This window comes from Poecilia reticulata, linkage group LG3, assembly GCF_000633615.1.
Source record: "Poecilia reticulata strain Guanapo linkage group LG3, Guppy_female_1.0+MT, whole genome shotgun sequence".
In the NCBI taxonomy this organism is placed as follows: Eukaryota; Metazoa; Chordata; class Actinopteri; order Cyprinodontiformes; family Poeciliidae; genus Poecilia; species Poecilia reticulata.
In genome coordinates this window covers 9,412,674-9,434,886 of record NC_024333.1, presented here as the reverse complement: position 1 = coordinate 9,434,886, position 22,213 = coordinate 9,412,674, and the positions used below count along the sequence as shown (strand labels likewise).

Below are 22,213 nucleotides of genomic sequence, written 5' to 3'. Positions count from 1 at the left end.
GTTTTCATCGTAATCTTCATGAGACTACAAACTCAAAAACCATAAATGTGAATACTGTGTAAAATGTACTGATAGTGTGGAAGAAAGCTGAGAGGGATTCACTCAGGCCTGTATGCAGCTGCAATAGGACACATCATGGGCTCATTCCATGCACTCCTCTTGCATCATTAGTCAGGAATGCAATTGTTATTGCACCATTATCTACATCACCTATGTGACATTCTTATCTTTAAATATTTGCAGCAAGATAAAAAACAGTTTTTTTTTTTCCCTGAATGCGACAGGCCTGAATGAATGAAACAAGGATTACTGAGCCGTAAATCTCCTCCTCCTACATTTTCTTGAGTTTCAATTTAATTAAGTTGGAAACGTCTTAAGTCATCCCAAAGGGAAATGAAACATCCATGTTCTTTTAGATCCAATGCCGGTGAGAGGAAATTACAAAATAATTCACTGAATTACTGTCAGAAAAGTTGCATTTTTGTAGAAAAATCTTTGTGGATTTTATGTTGGTTGGACAAAACCAAACTTTCACTTTAATACAAATCTCCTTTTAAAAGTTTATTGTACTTTCCATCATCACATGTTTATTTGATTGTTTTAGTTACAATTTACTTTGACGATAAAGTTTTTACACCATATAAAGGGTTCTTATAAACGAGTCGTGGTTAAAGTTTAACCTAGTTTTTTTCCAACCTTTTTACCTTCTTACCCTGTGTAGCTCAGGGTCACATTTAGATGCCTGAGCTATAAAATGCTCTGCTAAATTTAGATTATTTTTTTCCCCCCTTTCTGAAGCTCTTGCAGGATTTTATGAAAATTAAAATTAAAAAATTCAAACTGGCCAATCAGACTTCTGTCAAAGATGACAGAAATCTGATACATCCTTAACCTTACTATCTGTAGACATGCATACGTATATAAATAACACACTGAGTGAGCTCATGCGGATATGTAACAATTACTAACAATTGTGTTAAGACAGCAATCGGCTCCACTCTGACCATCGATTAGTTGCAACCTCTCTGGCAAGGTACTTGCTTTTTCTCCAAAACTCAACTAGTTACTTACTGCAGGTAAGATAATGATTTTCATGACTTTCTCCTTAAAATCTGACAGAATAAAATGTTCATGCTGACCTTTTAAAATGAAACTAGGAAACCTAATGTAGCTAATCCATTAGAATCTGTAATTCTTTTCCAACTGATTGATTAAATATATTTTATTAATGAAATTGACATAATTTCTTTTGCAGGTAGACATTAAATTGATGACCAAAAATCTACTTTTGTTCATCAGTAACTAAAAACAATAAATTATCTGACTTTTTTAATTGACTGAGTCAAAGCCTCCAGATTGCTGCATAAAACAATTACACAATTCATTGCCGCTGTTCACGGCAATGAATTGATATAATCCAAATCTTCTGAATTTTTGTTTATCTTTCTGCTTATTTATTTCTTATTTCTGTGTTGTTTTGTTGTGCGGAAATAATTGCACTTCTGTCAGTGCTCATGAGAGCTTCTTGTTTCATAGAGCAGGTTGATGAGGTGGCAGAATAACAGACCTTAACTTTGCTGATTATCAGGCATTAGCTTTATTACTTGTGGTCTTCGAACCTCACAGGCTTTGTCCTTGATGGTTTTTGTGATAAGGCCGGCTGATTTAATAGATATTTTATTACTTTAGTCATCAAAAGTAATGTGACTAATATATTTATAGACTTTCCATGGCAATTTCCAAAAATAGCTATTGCCACTAATTTGCTAGGAGAGATTAGTACGGTAGTCAATTGCTAAGCTTAGTTAGGTTTTGTTTCGTTTTGTCCAAAGATGAAAGGACCTGGTGAGGCAAGTGGAAATCTTGATTCAGTCGAGACTTTGCTCAATTTGATTTATAAACTCAACCCCTCTAGTCGCCTTACCAACTTTGACATATCTTCATGTTTCATAATAGGCATTAATGATTAGAAAACTGTTAAGCTTAATTATTTACTTTAAATCGATTCAAAGCTACACTTTTCCTTGAGCTAATACATACTTTTCTTGGATTTCCTGCTATGTGGTTTTTGGCCATTACCTTAAATGAATATTAACTTTTTCATTGAAGACCTTAGGGTGAGCAATTTCAGAGCGTTTGTTAACATTAATGCATATATGAAGCTCTAAAATGACACCAGATTCTTTTAGAAAATGTGTGTGTTTCTATGTGGAGTGTACAGCTGAAAAGCATGTGTTATTTTTTCCTCTGACATGCAGTGAGCAACAACAGCAAACAGAAAAGTGATGGCATTTTCCTAAATCTTTAAACTTTTGTAGTCTTATCCATCCGTTATTTTCCGGTTATCTGGGGTTGGGTTGCGAGGGGAACAGTCTAACTAGGGACCCCTAGACTTCCCAGCCACTTTGGCCAGCTCCTAAGGAGAAATCACAAGGTGTTCCCAGGGAAACATAGTCCCTCCAGCGTGTCCTGGGTCATCTAGGTCTCCTCCTGGTGGACGTGTCCAAATCACTTCACCAGGGAAGTGTTCAGGAGGCATGAAAACCAGATGCCCAGGTCACCTCAAACTGGCTCCTCACAACGTAGAGAAGCAGTGACTCTACACTGAGTCCTTCCTGAGTGACCGAGCTTCTCACCTTTTCTTTAAGAGAGCACAGACAGCCTGTGGAGGAAACTCATTAACTCATTTCAGCTGCTTGTATCATCAATCTTGTTCTTTTGGTTACTACCTTAAAGCTCATGACCATAGATGAGGGTACGAATGTAGATCGACCAGTAAATTGAGCTTACCTCTTCACCCCAACAGAGTGGTACAGTCACCAAGGTCACCAAAACGGATCTCTTCAACATCTAGGGTGGGTCTAGAAATGTTGTTCATAAAGATTATGAACAGAATTGGTGACAAACGGGAACCTTGTTGGAGTCCAATTGTCACTGGAAACGAGCCCGACTTATTGTTACGAATTTGAACTAAGCTTTGACACCAGTCAACTCTTTCAATATGCAAGATAATTTGCCTTATGAAAGATGTCATACCATTTGAACTTTTTCACTTTTTGCCACATTACAGCCAGACTTTATTGTATTTGTTGGGATTTTATGTGACAGACCAAGAAAGAGTAACTATGTGTGTTGAAAAACAAACACACATTGCTCTGGAGGCAACATCCTCAAGGTGATACAGGTGGCGGCACCATTATACTTTGGTTTTCTTCCACATGGAATGGTGAATAAGGGACAGAGGCGTTATTGGCTCTAGGATAGTGAGAACTAAATCATATCCCACTACTTAGCATTGCAAAGAACAGGGGAAGGTTTGGTGAATCAGCAAAAGTCTTCCCTTCCCGGCATATAGCCACAAAACAAACTCAAAAATATCAATACAGAGCATTACTCACATATTTGTTGTGAAAACAAACTGTCGTGATCTGATTGAGAAGACGAATGTTAGTTGTTTAGTCTATTATATGGCAACGTCCTTATTTCTCCAGCATGACTCGGCCTTTGTCATGATTGCAGAAAATCATTCCAACCTTGTTTTGATGCTGATGAGCCCTGCTGTACAGTTGTTTGTCTTCTTTCAGTAGTCACATAAAAACACGTGCTGGAGCATACTTCTTTTGTCAGCAAACAATGCAGCCAAGGTCAGATTTCAAGTCATTAGCTGGGCTTTCACTGTGCACATAAATCACTGTGGTGTATCAGTAATAAGGAAGTTTACCTGTTAAGAGGGCCTTTAATGGCTCTTTAGAAGTCATGTGAAGTGCCTTGGGCATATTCCTGTAATTTGTAGTCTTATATTAACTCTCATTTTCCTCACGAATGAGGACATTTCTCTTGAGCCAGCTAGCTCTCTCTAACTTACTTCTTTCAATAAACGGAGCATAGAGAGTCATTAGAGACATTTATTCCGTCAGTTATACAACTATTATGGGTTCAATATCTTAATACATGTCAGGCTACTCCTCCTGGCTTTATCTTTACTGATTGCACTGGGATATATATAGACAGAAATACCAGTTGTAAAAATGAAGACTTTTCTGTCATTCGTGTTTCTGTTTTAGTTGCAGGCATTATAAAAGTGCTGAACCTTGAAACTTTTCCTACTGTAACTTTTTCTAGTGGAAATCTCCACATGTTTATATGTCCTGGTGATTCATGCAAAAGAGCCTCCAGATCTGAGGAAATACTACTCACAGTGCCATAAAGTGCAGCCACCGAACAACATGTGCCATTCAGCATATAATATTAGTAATCAATTTTCCAGAACTCAAGCAATGAGCACCTTTATCTCTCGTTTGCCGTTTATGACTTGGGTTAATGATTAAGCAACGTCTTTGTGTCCCCTAGGATGGAGGACATATCTGACCCCCTTCGTTAAGTTTTCTGAGGGTTGATCCGAGGAGTTAACCAATAGCTGGCAGTCGGCGTATGGCCATGAGTATAAAGGTGGGCCACTTGGGAGTTGGCAAGTTCATGCGGAGATCTCTATAAATCTAATCACTGCCTAGTTTTTGCTTTCAATAGTCAAGGATCACTGATCCTCAGATCTACACCTGCTACTGAGTCGTTGGATGTCTGAAGACTGCTGTTTTACTATTTACATACTTGACCTCTGAGAATCTTGTCCAGCATTCATAATGGAGAGGCTGAAGTCAAACGGAGGGAGTCATGTCAACTCAGCTTTTGATTCCAACCTTGGTGACCCTCCGATCTATGAAGAGACCGAATTCTCCAACAACGAGCACCGGACGGTCAGACCCTCTGTGATGAGTGCTTTCGGGCACGACACTTTAGACCGGGTGCCCAACATCGACTTCTACCGTAATGCCGGCAGCGTGAGTGGTCACCGAGCGGTGAGACCATCCTTGCAGGAACTCCATGATGTTTTCCAGAAGGTGAGTGCACGTCTGTTTTAGTCATGATGCTCCATGTGAACTAGCTGACTTTTTTCTTGAATCCTGTTTTCTCTTTGGTTGTGCTTTCTTTTCACTCTAAAAATATTTGTTCCGAAAGCAACTTTCTTCTGAAACATTAACTCAGTTCTGATTCTGAGAGATAAATACGCTCAGAGTAGAGTGAGTGTTGCTGCTTAAAAGATCAAATAAATTCAGTGTCTGTATCCATCTCTAACTCTTTATCTTAACCTTGTAAAACTAAAACAGAAAGCTGTTAAAATGTTATTTTTGATACTAAGCAGCAATCAGCACACTTGACACACTTTTACTGCTGTTTATTTGGCCCTATTGCCTAAGATATGAGGTCTTGGGTCATTTAGGTTTATAGCATTGTACTAGATAATCTTTTTTGAATGGATATAAAAATGATGGACTGCAGCAGGCGCTCCAATGACAATTGTGGAACTTTGATTTTTGCAAAAGACTGTATCGTAAGATGTTAATGTGCACCATCCAAATATCAAATTTATATCTTAGAAATTTGACTAACCATCCTTAAGACATGATGCACAGAGGGAAAGGAAATATATAAACTTTCCTTCATGAAAAGACAGAGGACAGATGTGACTGTGAATGTGTCCGATACAGATGAAACAAATTTCCAGTGTAACTACTTCATTTTAAAAAAAAATTTCTCTTTCTTTTAAAGAATGGGGCGATCTCTGTACCTGAAACGGTGACAGATGATGGCGAGGGGAGCGAAGGGACCCCCTCTGATGATCTGGAGTCTGCTGCTCCGATTGATGTCACCACAGGAGCAGTGAAGTTTGGCTGGATAAGGGGGGTTCTGGTGAGTCTTGCTCTTGAAACTCCCTCTGAGTAACACAGATCTGTGCAAAAAAGGTATTTGCATATTTATCGTAATGACTCTGTGTCTCAAAAACTAGAGTATGAAGCAAATTGGCATTATTTTTATGTACATGTTTTTATGTAATTATGGGTTCTGCTAACAGACAAATAAAAAAATATGTTACAAATGCCATAGAAATCTGATCTATGCTATCTAATTATTTTATTTCGCAGGTAAGATGCATGTTAAACATCTGGGGGGTCATGTTGTTCATCCGTCTGTCCTGGGTTTTTGGTCAGGCAGGCTGGGGTAAGTGAAACATTTATACTCTTTACACAGTCTTAACACTTATTTCTATTTGCCTTTTTCTACTGGCTTCCAAATCAAAGCTTTAGCATTTTTAAGGAGTTTTACTTGACTTTCTTACAAAATTCTGGTTCAGACTGATAATGTTGTCCATTTAAATTCTCTCACATTAATCAGAGGTGCTAGGTTTTTGTAAATGAAGAGACTAGGAACACTACAAAATTACACATTTTAAAGCTGAAATGGATATATCTTGGAGTCATTTTTTCCATTGCCTTTCTGAGCTCCACTCAACAGATAAAAAGTCTCCTCAGCAGCATTTAGTGAATGTGAATGATTTAGACATAATGGTCTTTAGTACTCCATAAAATGATTTAAGACTATTATTCAATAATAGTTTTGGGTTAATGATTTTAAAATCTAAAATTTTGGCCCTAAACAGAAATGAACATTTTCTAAATATCTATAAGATATTTTTTTTAGATAAAACACTGTTTTATTTATATCTTGTTGAACATGATGGTTAAGTTATAATTAATCCTAGTCCTGAACTGTGTCATGTTAACATTTCAGGTCTGGGAATTGTGGTCATCGCTCTCAGCTGTGTGGTCACCACCATCACAGGTCTCTCCATGTCCGCCATTTGCACTAACGGAGTTGTTAGAGGAGGTAAGTCAGCGAATCAGCCGCCACACTTCATATTTAGAAAAGTACAGTGACAGGATAATTTAGCGCAATTATTGACTAACCTTCCATGCTGGTATTTCATTCATAACTAATAACTGCTACCGCAGCCAGCCTGGACGAGTAAAACATTATTTATAAGTATTTGCTGCAACAACGCACCCTCTCTGTGACACAAAATCTTTCAGTGGGAGAATGAAGTGACCAAAAGAAGTGATTTGCAGATAAAGTCACAAAGCCTTCAGACTACATCTGAATGTCACCTTTCCAAGCCTTGTTCCCCCTTTTGCAGCTTTGCACTGACATAAAATCAATCAATAAGTGATTTATTGATTAATCATCCACTACCGATATCAGTCTTCAGATGTGCCTTGATCATGTATGTGGCAAAATACAACATGTTATTCTTCTGCAGATACCCTTATAAGTCAGAAGCACTCACTCAAAACACTAAGTGTTTAGAAATATGTCAGCGATCAGACATATCAGTAAAATGTCTGATCATTTGACATATTACTGATTTTATACACACACTCATAACTAAAATTATTCAATGCTAACTGCAAGTTTGGTTCATCATCTGTATTAAAACTGATTCAAAAAAAGAAACAGTTTTCAAAGCTCAACAGAGCTAATATTACAAGAACTTTTTTCTAAAGTTAACCCCCCACCTTTTACGACATAATGCAGTCTTAAAGTTATTCAACACTCACAAGAGCTCTCTTTTGCTGTAATTACCTGATGGAAATGTTAATCATGATAAGAGATCAAGTTTTGGCAGTATTCTTGAACAATTGCTGCCAGAGGCAGTTCAATGAGTCTACTTTTAAATATGCACAAATTTTTCTAAAAGTGCTCAATGATATTGTTTGACAAAAAAAACTCAAGAGTATCACCACATTCTTATAATTATCCACAATTGTATCAACACTGTTATTAATGATCGTTCTCATCAATTTATAAAAAATTTAAAGCAATCCTAATAATTTCATTCATATTAAAGGTGATAACAGAACTATTATATATCCAATGTTGATAGAGCAGATGAGTTACATTTCCTGATTTGCTGAAAATTAACTTTTCCATATAAAACAGTTTGTTTTATATGGATGTTTGCTTCAGAGTTTTTGCGGAGCAATTTTTCCTTAAAGGACCACGTAAAATCTGCCTGGATAGCTTTACCAACACGTTCGGACAAGGTGCAATGAAAGTGTCATGGCTTGTGATGCACAGTGAATTTAACGGGCTCTGACTTTACCCTGTTCTGAGTGACCATTCTGAAGACCTTTTACTGCTTTTGTACTTTTACTGATAAGAGTTCAGCTTATTTTATTTTTATTTTTTTCATTTTTTTTTTCAGCTTTATAAACGTATGTAGTTTTTCTCTGCTCCATTAGAAGAATCACAGTATATATTTTCTGTCTTTTAATAAGTATATTGATAATTCTGTTTGATTGTATGCTCTTTGTATTATTTACTACAAATGGTAAATCATTCTGTTGCATCATCTAATATTTACCTTTAAAACAAAAAACACTCCATGACAGGACATTGGAAAACATTCATTTTTAAACGAGATTCTTTCTTAAAATTGTCTGGACAATTTGCTTAAACTAAAAGGGAATCTTTTTTTAACCATTTTGTTACATCAGGAGGAGCTTACTACTTGATATCACGCAGCTTGGGACCAGAATTTGGAGGGTCGATTGGACTCATTTTCGCTTTCGCCAACGCAGTAGCTGTGGCCATGTATGTGGTGGGCTTTGCAGAGACGGTGGTGGATTTGCTCAAGGTGTGTAATGCCTTAGAGATCTGGGTGCTGCAGAAAACACCGAGATATCCGAGTACTTATTTACCTTACCTCTATTTGTTATGCTCAGGAATATGCCCATCTGATGGTAGATGAAATGAATGACATCAGGATCATCGGCTGCATTACAGTGGTGTTGCTCTTGGGCATTTCGGTGGCTGGGATGGAATGGGAGGCAAAGGTGAGGCATTAACATGGTGCTTCTTGTGATTACCCTGGACTTGTTGTTGTAAAGGATTAAACTTAACTCAAACCTTTTCACCTCTCCCCCCCACAAAAGGCCCAAATTGTTCTCCTCGTGATCTTGCTGGTGGCCATAGTGAATATGTTTGTAGGAACAGGAATTCCTGCAACTGAAGATAAGAAATCAAAGGGCTTCTTTGGATACAACGGTAAGATCCCGTTAATCTACCTCAAACTTATCCTGAAAGATATTTACATTTTACACACCTAAGTATAAACTAATACACTCTTCTTTTCCAAATATCTATTTTTTTTAAACAGCAAAAATTTTTATGGAGAACTTTAAGCCAGATTTTAGGGATGGTGAAACATTTTTCTCAGTGTTTGCCATCTTTTTCCCTGCGGCCACCGGTATCCTGGCTGGAGCAAACATCTCTGGAGACTTGCGGGTAATTTTTCAAAGCAGATGTTTCTGCGGAAGTCAACATTTGGAATGTTTCCTCACACACATATGCTGTCTGTTAAACTACAGGACCCCCAGGCTGCCATACCCAAAGGTACATTGTTGGCCATCTTCATCACTGGTATCACTTACCTCGCAGTGGCACTTTGTGTCGGTAAGTGAGCCGCAGTCTTTCCACTTGTTTTTCTGTTTTATTAACAAATTGAGATCTACTTGTCATAAGATTCAAAGCATTTTGATGAAAAACTCACAGGCAAAGCATCTGTCTTTTTTCTTTTTTTTTTTTGGTCAGCCGGTACCGTTGTCCGGGATGCCACAGGAAACATGACCGACCTTGCTACTCCTGGGATTCCTTGTAATGGCTCATCAGTAACTGCCTGTGAACTTGGCTATAATTTTTCTTCTTGCGAAACAGAGCCATGCAAGTTTGGCTTGATGAACAACTTCCAGGTAGGAAACCTTTCAAACACATTGGGGTTATGTCATCTCACAACAGAAGGGCATCCTTCACAGGGAGCCATGTTGTCCGTCTCAAAATCTGCATTGCGTTATCATATCATAAAAACTTGTATTTCTTTCCTCCAATACGTTCTCATCATCTCCCTTTTTCAGGTAATGACCATGGTGTCTGGGTTTGGTCCCCTCATCATTGCAGGAACCTTCTCAGCCACACTTTCGTCAGCCCTGGCCTCTCTTGTTAGTGCTCCTAAAGTCTTCCAGGTAGGGAACTTAATTTTTTAAAATACATTGTAATTTTAAAAATAAAGGTAATTTTGTTGTCAACAACATCTCTGATCAAAGTTCTATCTTTGTTCAGGCTCTGTGCAAAGATAACATCTACAAAGCTCTGCACTTCTTTGCCAAAGGACACGGAAAGAACAACGAGCCGATCCGAGGCTACGTCCTCACCTTCCTCATTTCCGTCGCCTTCATTCTCATTGGTCAGTAAATTAGTCAACCAACATCCTTACACTGCTGTTACACAAGGTCCACATCTTTTCTGGCGCTCCTGGTGAAGTGGGAAATCCCACCTTACATAATGCTGTATAAACAATGGAAGTTAATCTTTTCATCATGCTTATTGAGGGGGATAGGAGTGGATTTCACTTTTCTGTCTTGATAGATTTCACAGTGAGGTCATGAAAATAAATTGTCGCAAACTCAAACAATAGTTAATGTCGAGACATGTGGTGGTCGTAAATTTTCTTTACTTTCCTTTTTCTGAAAATACAAAACAACATTTATATAATCCGACGTGCGTCACACTATGGCTTTTATGTTCTACTGACTTTACGTTCTTAATGCCAGAAACTTGGCTTAGCTGTCTCGGCTGAGATAACCATATCTCCGTTATTAATACAACACATACATTTTGTCTTATGAAACTTTACAACTTAATGTCACAAACATACAATGCCTGTTGGTAACTCTTCACTACTTCGGCTTACCTGAAAATACAAAACAACATTAATAAATCTGACGTACGTCACATATATTCTTCTGAGTTTACGTTCTTCAACACATAAACTGAGGACCCAAAGCTGCCCTAAGCGCCTGTTAAAAACTGATCCCTTTCTAGACTCATTTCACTCTCAACCAGAATAGTTACCAACATATATATGAATATTCAGTTTAATATGGACAATGAAACACTGTGCTTTTTAATAACAAAAAAGGATGATTCTCCGAATTCGGTGCCTTTTGTGTCCCACAGGTTTATCTCAAAGATTTTCATAAAAAGCAAACAAACATTTTTGAGAAAATTAAGAAATGGAAATATCCATGTGTTTTGGTAATGTCACATGCAAATATAATTTTTAAATTATGTTGTGAAAAGTTTTATGGGTTGTTGAAGTGCAGAAATCAGCCAAATGAGCATATAAAACAAATAAAAATAGCCAGTAACTGCAAGTTATTTGTACCATCATAAACATTTTTAGGTATACTTTAACCTAAATAAAAGAAATATGAGAAAATATATGAATCATATATAAAATAGCACTTTTTAATCCTGTCCCTCAAGTTTTGTTCAACCCCGTAATGGCATACTAATTCCATCCATCCATCCATTTTCTTACACCCTTGTCCCTCAGTGGGGTCGGGACATACTAATTCCTCCTTTTTATAAATAATGGTTCAGTCCATTTTCCTCAGCGCCCTGGAAGTGACATCACTGAAGTCTCTTCCTGCTCACACTATAAAGAGATTTAAGTGTTAGGAAAGTTTCTCACCTATATTTGCTTATTTTTTACCCAAATATCGTCATCGTCAAGCCCAACCTTTCAAACCTGTTACGCTCGTAAATTATATTTATTGTTGTTTGGGAAAAAGTAAAGAATGGTCTTTGAAACACATTAATTTCTTGTTTTCATCATATCATAATGTTGCTCCATACTCTAGCTGATGTGGACTTATGGCAACTTTTAATGAAAATCTTCAATCCCGTAATGTTCAACCATGTCACAAAAACGGGGTTGAATTTTTTTGTAACGTTCAAAAACTGTAGTTTTATTACGGGGTTGAACGTTGTACTGTGGTGTGTTCAACCCCATAACAGTCTGGTCAACTTTTACAATGGTTTCAAAGCTGTGACGCGATACATTATTGTAATTTTTTTTATAATAACAGCAAATATTAAACTAATATCTGTTGGACTGTATGAAACGTTTAAAGAATGATTCAAAAACATGAAAAAGCCTGATTTAGTTTTTATTTTTTAAGTGTATTTTCATGAATTATGAGAAGTGTTTTTACATCAAGTTGCCATATTCTACTTATCAGTCTAATTATTATGATTCAGAATCAAATAAAATATACTTACAATTAGTTATTTCAATCAAGGGACAGGTGATCTCAGAGGAACTGGAAGAATTAGTTTAATTATGTTATGCAGTAATAGAGGAATGAAATTGTCCCATTACAGGGTTGAATTTAAAACAACCTAAGCAGCAAAGAAATTTGTATTAATGTTTGAAATTTCATGCATAAGGTTAACAGACACATTTTCTTGGAGGTTCAAAGAGTCCTTCAATAGATGCAGTGTTCAAAAACAAAATTTGTTGTGGTTTATTTTTAAGTAATCATAGACCCCAAAAGGCACTGAATTCAGAGAATCACACAAAACAAAATATTCATAGAAAAAAAGAATAAAATTGTATTTTAATGGAAGTGGGAGAAGGGGTGGGTTCCTTGATCTAAAGTGCCCATCAACTGGTCCCCCACACTATGGTTGTTTTGTTTATGTGTTTTATTTATCTTTACTGGGTTAAAGAGATCTACTAAATACAGATTGAGACAAATTTAAATCAGTTATCATTTAAATTTCACATGCACATAGAGGCCTCATGTCAGTGAATACCCCCAGATAATCTGTTTTTGCGTATTAATGTTGCTAAATCTCACACAAAGAAACTTCCAAAATAAACTCTTCTCCACACACTAATGGTGTTTTCCATCAGAGTAAATGTGAGTTGGTTCCAAACTCCAGCAGACCATTTATCTTAGTACCAGAGCAGTTTGTGTGGTGAGTGTAAGAGACTTTTTTGTTAAGAAAAAAAGCCAACCAAGCACATGAACTGGGGATTTCATCTCCAGTTGAAGACTTTTTGATTCCATATTAATCTCATCATTACAAGCCCTGTTTCAGTTTGCAAGCTCCTGCTCCTACATTTTAAGATTTAGTCCTTCTTTGTACAGGTGATCTCAACACCATCGCTCCGATCATCTCAAACTTCTTCCTGGCATCTTACGCACTCATCAATTTCTCTTGTTTCCATGCTTCCTACGCCAAGTCTCCAGGTGAGTCCCCATCAAGCAGCTCAAAACTACAAAGTATTTTATTTAGAAAATACAAAGCCAGAGAAAAACAAAGCTGTCTTAAAATGACTAACTGAGTTTGAGCAACCAACCTCTTTCCGTGATGCTTTCCCCAGGCTGGAGACCGGCGTATAAATACTACAACATGTGGCTGTCTCTGCTGGGAGCCCTGCTCTGCTGTGTCGTTATGTTTGTCATCAACTGGTGGGCCGCTCTGCTCACATATGGCATCGAAATTCTGCTCTACATTTACGTCACAGTCAAGAAGCCAGGTGAGCTTGTTTGCCAGCCTGGAAGTGCTACAGGGATTACTGAATATTAGAAGAACTAACCACTGATGAATCTAAATCTTTGTGTGCAGACGTGAACTGGGGGTCGTCCACACAGGCGGTGACCTTTGTGAGTGCAGTCAGCAATGCTTTGTCTTTATCTGGTGTGGAAGATCATGTCAAGAACTTCAGGTAACAACCTGCTGCACTTTTACCACATTTATACTTAGGCACATCTTGCCAGTGTCGACCTTCCTCAGCCTTCGGCGACGTCTAAAACAATGTCCATCACGCCATTACATCACCAGCAGTCTTGACCACTGATACAAGGATGACGCCTCCGGGCGTTTGTGTTGTTTATGTCACATTTTCACCTTACAGCTGGAAATGTCGCTGCAGTTTTTTCAAATCTGTTTGAAAAAATTAAAAATTGGTGCGCCTGTGTGAATTGTAGACTCAGTTCTGCCGCTGTAATCCATCTACTTCAATGTTTTATGTGCTGCACAGGCAAAGATGGCATTCCTCATGCCTTGTAATACGTGGCTATTTAAGCTCCTTCAATTCTTGTCTGACATAAACAAGGCGCATTTGTCCACACAGCAACCACTCACTGGATATTTACATTCAGATGTCTAACTGTATCAATTGGCTGAGTCGATATTTGTGATAAGAAGCAATTGAATAAATGTGCCTAATAAAGCAGTGCGTAATTTAATGGTATCATAAAAGCATTACACTGGATGATAATCTGCAATGTAACATTGGCACGCTCCTGTTTCTTATTCAGGCCTCAGATCTTGGTTCTAACTGGGTCAGTGCGGGCCAGGCCAGCCCTCCTGGATTTGGCTCACTCTTTCTCCAAAAACTACGGACTCTGTCTCAGCTGTGAGGTTTTGGTGGTAGGTTGCAAAGTAATTTATTATTTACAAATCCCCCGTTGTAGTGCAACAGTGCTGATTTGCAACAGAGTGTATGGTTCATAGAATATCAAGCAAGAATGAGAAAAATGTAAACGCTCTGGACAATCAGACTAACATTTCTCTGATTTCGCATTCAGGTGTGTCCTGAATGCGAAAGGTGAATGTGCGGAAAGTCTTGTGCTCAGAATTGATCCAAGCTTTACGTTTTCTGACTTTTTCTTTATTCAGGGTCCAAGATCTGAGATAATGCCAGAGATGAACAATGGGATGGAAAGGAACCAGCAGTGGCTCCATAAGAACAAACGCAAAGCCTTTTATGCTGCTGTGGCTTGCGACAATTTCAGGGAAGGTGCAGAAACTCTGCTGCAGGTCAGTGTGGATGGCATTTACACAATATGTCTGTAAAGAGGCAGGAAAACAAAAGCCAGTAACCTAAATTCTCCACAAGAACAATGTGCAATCAGCGGGATCTTATCAAAGGAACATGGGAAATGTGCAGAAGCATGTATCACTCTTTTTACTGCCTGTGGATTACTTTATAATCACCTGTCTTGAGAAACTTGTCAAGACATTGAAGCAGCAGGTAGAAAAGTAGGGAGTTATTGAGAAACAGTGAAACATTCTTATGGCTCTGACTATCATACTCCAGAGATAAGGCCACTGTTCATTGCCAGGTTCACTCACTTCAAACAGCACAGAAGATTAAAAGCTATGATTGATTAACGCTGCAGTGGACGAGTCCCTGCAGACAAAGAGAAACCTGCTGGCTTCTCTGGCCATAACTTCTGGCTGTAAAACAGAGTCAGGGCCATCTTGTGTACAGGACATTTTGATAGTTTCTGTAAGTAGTTTTAAGTCCATCAGCCTTTCGTACAAGGTGTCTTATTGTTTCGGCTAACGGCTCCACCCAGCCGAGGTTTTAAGAAGGTTTTTGTTTTGTTCGCAGGCTTCCGGTCTTGGCCGCATGAAGCCTAACACGTTCATGATCGGCTTCAAGAGGAACTGGAGAACGGCAGAAACAGACGCAGTGCAGAGCTATGTGGGACTACTGCAGTACGTACAAAAAATGAACATGCAAACATGATAAAATCAAGGTCAGCAGTTAGAAATGTCAAATAGATCTGCATGATAACCATTGTTGCTCTTCATGACAGCGATGCATTTGACTTTGAATATGGGACACTGGTGCTGAGGATGAACCAGGGACTGGATGTGTCACACCTTATAGAAGAAGAAGGTCAGCATGAAGTTACTGTGTGATTCATGATACGGCATTTCAATATTCAAGTTCACAAGCAAATCTTTTAGGTCAAGGTTCTGCAATTACCTTGACCTAAGGTTACTATTACTGTGGAGCCACACACTGGTATTCAGCCCCTCTTCTGTGGCTCTTTGTAAATTTGACCAAAAGTCAACTTTGCTAGCATAGTAGCAAAGTTAGCTCTATCATCAAATACCACATATTTCATGCAAGCAACAATAATACAAACAGATAGGCATGTTAAACTAGCTGTGTGTGCTTCACTTTGTAAAAGACCAGTGAATGCCACAACAATTACACAGTTTAACAGGTTTTTATTAATAATACTGGCTAGATGTAGAATTATTTGACAAGCTAATTGTTATTTACCTGCTGCTACGATTTGGAGCACAGTTTCTCTCCACAATCCAATAGAAATAAATTAAAACTTTTCGGCATAGCAAATTTGAATTTGAGGAACAATGATACGTAGAAAGAGGTGTTTTGGTCGCTTTTTATACATTGATATATTTTTACACCAAGTTGTTGGGAGAAATTATTTATCTACTGGAGACTCGGGGAAACAAATATGTTGCTCTTTGATTTATTGAAATAAAATATTTCAAGTCTTTTTGGATCTCTGAGATTGTTAAGGTACAAAATAAAATTATAAAATATAGTAAAGAAAAAGTAAAAAAATAACTATTCCTAAAGCAGAATTCTACAAATTTTTATATATTGTTTAAAATAAAAAAGGAGTTGTAGTTGACCTAATATGAAAGGAACTTTGGTCACGGGACTTTGATCTGCAGATTACAGAACACCTACATGGGTTGACCTGTTTCAGATAAAATAAATAACTTGCAATGATGCCATAAAGCAATTACAGTTTACCTGTTTTGTTGGGGGGGGGTTTCTTCAGGTACACAGAAATTTCCGCTTGGCAACGAATATAGTAATCTGTTACCAATCACCCATCAAAGCGTAAATCTGGAAACTGTCCAAAGAAATACATATATTTCAGAGAAACTCTTAGATGACATTTGAAAATATAAAAATGCTTGTGTGTGAACTTATGAAAGCATTTTTACATCAAAAATTAAAAGATGCGATGAAAAAATATTAACAAAAGTGCATAAAAGAGCTGTTTTTATGTACTTTTATCTTGTGTTATATATCCCGGATTCTCCAATAATCGGTCAATCAATAACAAATTCCCATTTCTACTAAATCAGTCTTTATAGTATTGTAAAGTTTGTTTGTACTTTCGTGGAAAAAGTGAATATTCAGATATATATTAACTTTATGACCTATAAAATGCTCTGTTAAAGTTGCTCATTTCACCAGACCAGTAGCAGAAATATAAGCTCCCAATTATGAAACTATGACCAGATCAATGATGACCTTCCCTTTTCTTTCCTTCTGAGAAAAAGAGATGGCTTTTAATGGAACTTGTAAAGATTACATTTCATCTTTATAGCTGTTATGCATATACTTCTTTGAATAAAATTCAAATGTCACAACTGAAACGCAGTAAAATATATGAAAGGAAAGCAGCAATTCCATTATTTCTAGCTAAAGTGACTTAGAATGGAAGCAGAATGCAACTTACCAATAAAAAGCTGATAAATCCCAGAAGGCACTAAATTTAAATAAAAGTACCTTCTTTCTTTTCTGGGTAACTCTGATTAATGATACAAGTACTCTCTGCATCTGATCGGTTACCTGATTGTGCCTTTCAGAGGAAATGCTGAAGGCGGCAAAGGAGCAGCAAGCCCTGGATAATGAGATGATGTCAAACGGGGGGAAAACAAAGGGACTCTTCAGGAAGTCCAGACATTCATCTCAGCAAGTGCTCACAACTAGAGGTATGTACCTGCATGGCCTATAGGCACAGACAAACCCATGCTACTTAAAGCGGAGGACACATCCATTTAGGATTTTTAAGTGTGCGTGAAAACTTTCTTCGACACATTCCTGCTGAATCAAAGAATAAAATAACATACATTTAACAAATGAAGTCAATGACTCGCGCCGTTTTCTGTGGAACTTTTCCCCACATTACACAGGTGTAATTGAATCAGCTACTAAAGACATTTCTGTGGGTGTAATCCAATAATATGCTGCCATTTGTTCCACTTTAAGAAGCATCTCTTAAGAGCAGTTCTTTAAGCCAGACAGGAGAGGCTACCTGCAGCCTCCCACTCTATCAATCTATGTCTCTGCATCATCCAACAGTGAGCTACATAATGGAAAGACAGTGAAACTCGTTGGTATACCATCTACATTCCCCGGAGAGAACTTTGTGTCAGTCTATTAATGACGGGTCCACCTCAAATGTCCCACTGGTACCTTTATACTTACTGAATCTCGTTTCCTGTGTTTTTTTTCTCTCTCTCTCTCTCTCTCTCTCTCTCTCTCTCTCTCTCTCTCTCTCTCTCTCTGTCAGTGTCGGTGTGTGGACCCCCGCCTCCTCAGGTTGCCAAAATGAACGAGAAGCTGGTGGAGGCCAGTGGTCAATTTAAAAAGAAACAACCTAAAGGCACCATTGATGTGTGGTGGCTGTTTGATGACGGGGGTAGGTGTCACTTCCCTTCTGGTTGGTACATTTCTCACAGAGTGTGACGGATTCATCAGGACAGACTTCAGATTAGATCCTCCCTGAAAGCAAAAGGAGCAAAAAAAAAAAAGAGGCAAAAAGTCACTCTTAGTCAATAAAATAATATAAAAAATAAAGGATTGTAAAAAACAAATGTAAGCAAATATTAAAATTACCAACTGTTTGGAAAAGTTAAAAAGCAAAAGTGAATATTTCTATATGAGGAATATTTGTATGCTTCTGTTTTAGCAGTTTTGGCTTTTACATCCTACATCTTTTGCATTTTTGGGCTTAATTCAATTTCAGCCAAATTAACATCCTTCTTAGCCTTCAATCCCATGTTTCTAAGCAGTGACAACATACTCTTTTTGTGGGGGGGACACAAATCATAACAAACAAATTCCATCTTTACTTGTAGTGTCATTTCAAAGTGTTTTGATAGTGCGGTAGTATTCCTAAAATGTAATATTTAGAAAAGAAGCATTTATAGAAAGCTTGAGAAGCACTGGCTCAATACATAATCTGATGTAATGTGCTATTATTACAGAATAAATGCAGGAGGTATATTACATTTTCTGAATTATTTAAGCAAAGTTGCAGTAAGACTACTCACCAATATGTTTCAGGTTTGTTGATTTCAGCATTTATCATTTTGAAACTTGTCGGTATATTAGCTGCACCGTGCCAACAATCTGAATCCTTTTAGAAAGCACATTGATTTTTCATTAACTTACCTTTGATATAAAATTGTTGTTCTTTTGTGATCAGCACAGAATAACATCTGCTGAAAGATTGTAAACTTTTTACACAGTCTATATAATGCCAAGGAATAGCTGGAAAAGTACGGTTAGAGGTAATCCTAGGAAATGGCATTCATCATTAATCCCTTTTTCCTGGAGGCAAAGTTATGTACTACGAGAAGATAAAAATAAAAACATCTTACGTGTGTTTTATGGTCTTAAAACTATGTCATAAACCGGCATCAAAGTGTCCTACAACCTACTTATGTTTCCTTCTCAGGTCTGACGCTGTTGCTTCCCTACATCCTCACCACCAGGAAGAAGTGGAAAGACTGTAAACTCAGAATCTTTATTGCAGGGCAGCCTGGACGAACTGAGATAGACAAGCAGGAGTGAGTAAACAAACTCATGTGGCAGTATCAGTGAAAACTATCACGTGAACATAAAGATGCCAGAAATAACAGCATGTATTTGAATAAAGCTGAGTCTGTTTGCTCTGTGTTTTGGTTTGCAGGATGAGGTCTCTGTTGCAGAAATTCAGAATAAAGTGCAGTGACATCATCGTCGTCGACGACATCCACATCAAACCCCGCAATGACAAGTGAGTAGCTGCTTTCTGTGCAGTGGTACGACGGTTACAGTCAAGTTTAAAAGCTTAGTCATCCACACATTATGAAAGTCAGCTCACCCTCTCGTCTGCCGTTCGTCCAGCATAAAGAAACTAGAAGACATGATTGAGCCGTTCCGTCTGCATGAGGGGACTAAAGGCAGGGATCAGGCTGCGGGGATCCAGAAGGAGTATCCCTGGAAAATCACTGATGCAGAGCTCAGCAGCTTTGAAGAGAAGGTGGGGAATAATTTATTATGGTTCCTTCCTGTTGATTCAATGGAATTTCATTAATTTACAAAAAAAAAAACATATCTTCTTCTCTTTTACAGACGCACCTCCAGGTACGACTGAACGAGCTCCTTCAGGAACATTCCAAATCGGCCAATCTGATTGTTTTGTAAGTATAAGCGTCAGGCGGCCAGATGATATCCAGCTGTTTACTCCACTCCAAAAGTTGATGTAATTTAACGTTTTTCTGTACGGTTAACCCTCTGCAGGAGCCTGCCCATCGCTCGTAAGGGAACCATCTCTGATTTTCTCTACATGGCCTGGCTGGACATCTTGACAAAAGACCTCCCACCCACTATGCTCGTCAGGGGCAACCACAAGAGTGTTCTTACTTTCTACTCGTGAGCACCTTAAAGGCCAAACACCGAAGAACAATGTTGCTGGAAGGGGGATTACAAAGGCAAAACTTTGAACTACATATTCATAAAGGGTACAGGCGCATGAGCGAGACTGTCTTCCAGACCCACATCAGTCATACAGTCATACGTTCTGATTATCAATTTGGGAAAGTATACAAAGAAAACACAAGAGATTTAAAAAAAGACAAAGAAAGTAAGATTTAGACGGTGTGCTTTAGACAATACGACAGCTATATAAACTGCTTTATTTGGAGTGGCTGCTAAGAAATGCAACCGTTTTTTATTATAAGAGAGAGAAGACAGAACCAGCACACACAAGATGCTGCTGGAGTGACTGTGGCTGTAATATAAATGTAAATAGGATATTGTAGTGCATATTTTTTGAAGTCAAAAAACTTTAATAATTACCAATAATAATAATAATGATAACTAACATAGCACTTTTTATTACACTCAAAGATGCCTTACAAGAAAAACACAAACGACATAAAACAAGTAGCCTGGAAATTGAAAAGAGGATTATGATGGTTATGGCAGGTTCAACAGTAATGATTTGGAGGTAGTTCCTGATGTTTTGCCCTTCCAGAGGGGTGGAGTGGCGGCAGAAAAGGCTCTACGCCCCAGAGTACGATGTTTGGTTGTGATGGGGGTCAGGAAGTTACAGTCAGAGGAACGAAGGTATCCAATATTAGAGTAAACTCAAAGAAAGTCGGTGAGAGAGATAAGACAGGACAAGGTTATTAATAGGCTATAAAACTGGCTACTTTAATATTAGTACTTTCTTCACTGTAGTAGTACTGCATTAATTCTTTTTTGTACATTGTTAGTGCTAGTTACTTTTAATATTCTTAAAGTTAAAACTGCATCATATTGTTTACCCATTCCACCTAAATTTGCTTCAACGTTTTAATTTTGTTATCACGTCACATTTCTTTTGCTTGAAGAAAACTGAGTGATTTAAATGCACTTTTTCTTTTTTTTTTTGTATTTTTACTCATCATTTTGTGATTATATTTAAATAAGTGGGATTGTATGAAATAAAGAAAATATAAAAAACTTGATTATTTCTGTTTTGTTTTTTATTCATGCCTGTATTTTTTTAAAGTAGTTATATATCAAAAATATTTTCCCATATTCTTTTTCAAAAAACACAAAGGTAAGTGTATCTTATCAGCAATTGTTGTGCTTGTGGTATGAGCACATAGTAGTGTACAGATTAGAAATGGGGGGTGGGAGGGACTAATTGTATTCAGAAGTCACCTAAATAGTAAATGGAGTCCATCTGTCTTTAATTTGTTTTCAGTTTAAATCCAGCTGTTCTGGAGAGGGCTCTGAGGTAATTTTGAGAACAATTAGCATAATGAAGACCAAGAAACACAGAAAACAAGACAGGGATAAAGCTGTGAACCTATGAATGAGTGTGCGGCTATAAACCAATATTCCAAACTTTGAACATCTTACACTATCGGTTGATCTGTCATCTAAAAAAATTAAAAAATTATGTAAAACTAATACTGCACATTACTGATCATCGTCAAGACAGGGAAACAATTATCTGTGTTGATAAACATGTTTTTCACTATGGTCAGCAAAGGATAGATGGATGAAGGATAGATTGAATGATTTAGATCTAAAGCAGATGGAATGCCCAGTTCTAAATTCATTTGGAAATTTGTCTCCATCCAATCTGACTGATTTCAAACTACTTTGCAAAGAAGAATGGCAAAATAGCACAAACTTTTCAGATTTGTTGACATGTTTCAAACCACCAGTTTCTTTCCACATAAGTGTGCAACTGCATGTGTTGATGTGTCAAATAAAACCTCAATGTAGCATATTGTGTGGATGTGACATGACATAATGGGCAAAAAGTTCTGAGTATAAATACCTTCACAAGATGTGGTATATTTTTGTAGTACTGCCTATATATGTCTGCAAATATATTTCTATTATGACACAGACCAACATGTCACGAGGAATACATATATTTTTCCATCTTGTAAGAAGAAAATAGGAGTAAATCTGAAAATCTCCGGAAATAAAAAAAAACAAAAACTGGTGTGCTTTTAATAAAGAGCCATGCAAAATGTGGCATCTTTATTCAAGCGAGAAAACGTTCAATTTCATATAAAACTGGCCATGTGCGCATATTGAATAAGAGAAAATGTGCATGGAAAT

General features: G+C 37.5%; 1 protein-coding gene across 1 annotated transcript; it reads left to right on the top strand.

Annotated features, from left to right (window-relative positions):
* Positions 1-588: 588 nt before the first annotated feature.
* slc12a1 (solute carrier family 12 member 1) lies at positions 589-20,182 on the top strand. Its single transcript, XM_008404595.2, has 26 exons — positions 589-4,898; positions 5,608-5,748; positions 5,982-6,057; positions 6,628-6,723; positions 8,391-8,530; positions 8,619-8,729; positions 8,829-8,940; positions 9,053-9,180; positions 9,264-9,348; positions 9,487-9,644; positions 9,807-9,914; positions 10,012-10,135; positions 12,891-12,992; positions 13,127-13,282; positions 13,372-13,471; positions 14,067-14,178; positions 14,428-14,568; positions 15,146-15,252; positions 15,354-15,436; positions 17,182-17,307; positions 17,889-18,017; positions 19,059-19,170; positions 19,293-19,379; positions 19,490-19,625; positions 19,718-19,785; positions 19,886-20,182. Exons 1-26 carry the CDS (start codon positions 4,641-4,643, stop codon positions 20,019-20,021), a joined length of 3,132 nt encoding a protein of 1,043 aa, XP_008402817.1. The 5' UTR covers positions 589-4,640; the 3' UTR covers positions 20,022-20,182.
* The last annotated feature ends 2,031 nt before the right edge of the window (positions 20,183-22,213 follow it).

What these genes read in the sequence shown, in the direction of transcription:
- slc12a1 (XM_008404595.2), top strand. Translation starts at nt 4,641, where the DNA reads ATGGAGAGGCTGAAGTCAAACGGAGGGAGTCATGTCAACTCAGCTTTT. An exon ending in GTGGCTGTTTGATGACGGGG is followed by an intron (nt 18,018 to 19,058) that starts GTAGGTGTCACT and finishes TTTCCTTCTCAG; the next exon opens with GTCTGACGCTGTTGCTTCCC. An exon ending in ACTGAGATAGACAAGCAGGA is followed by an intron (nt 19,171 to 19,292) that starts GTGAGTAAACAA and finishes TTTGGTTTGCAG; the next exon opens with GATGAGGTCTCTGTTGCAGA.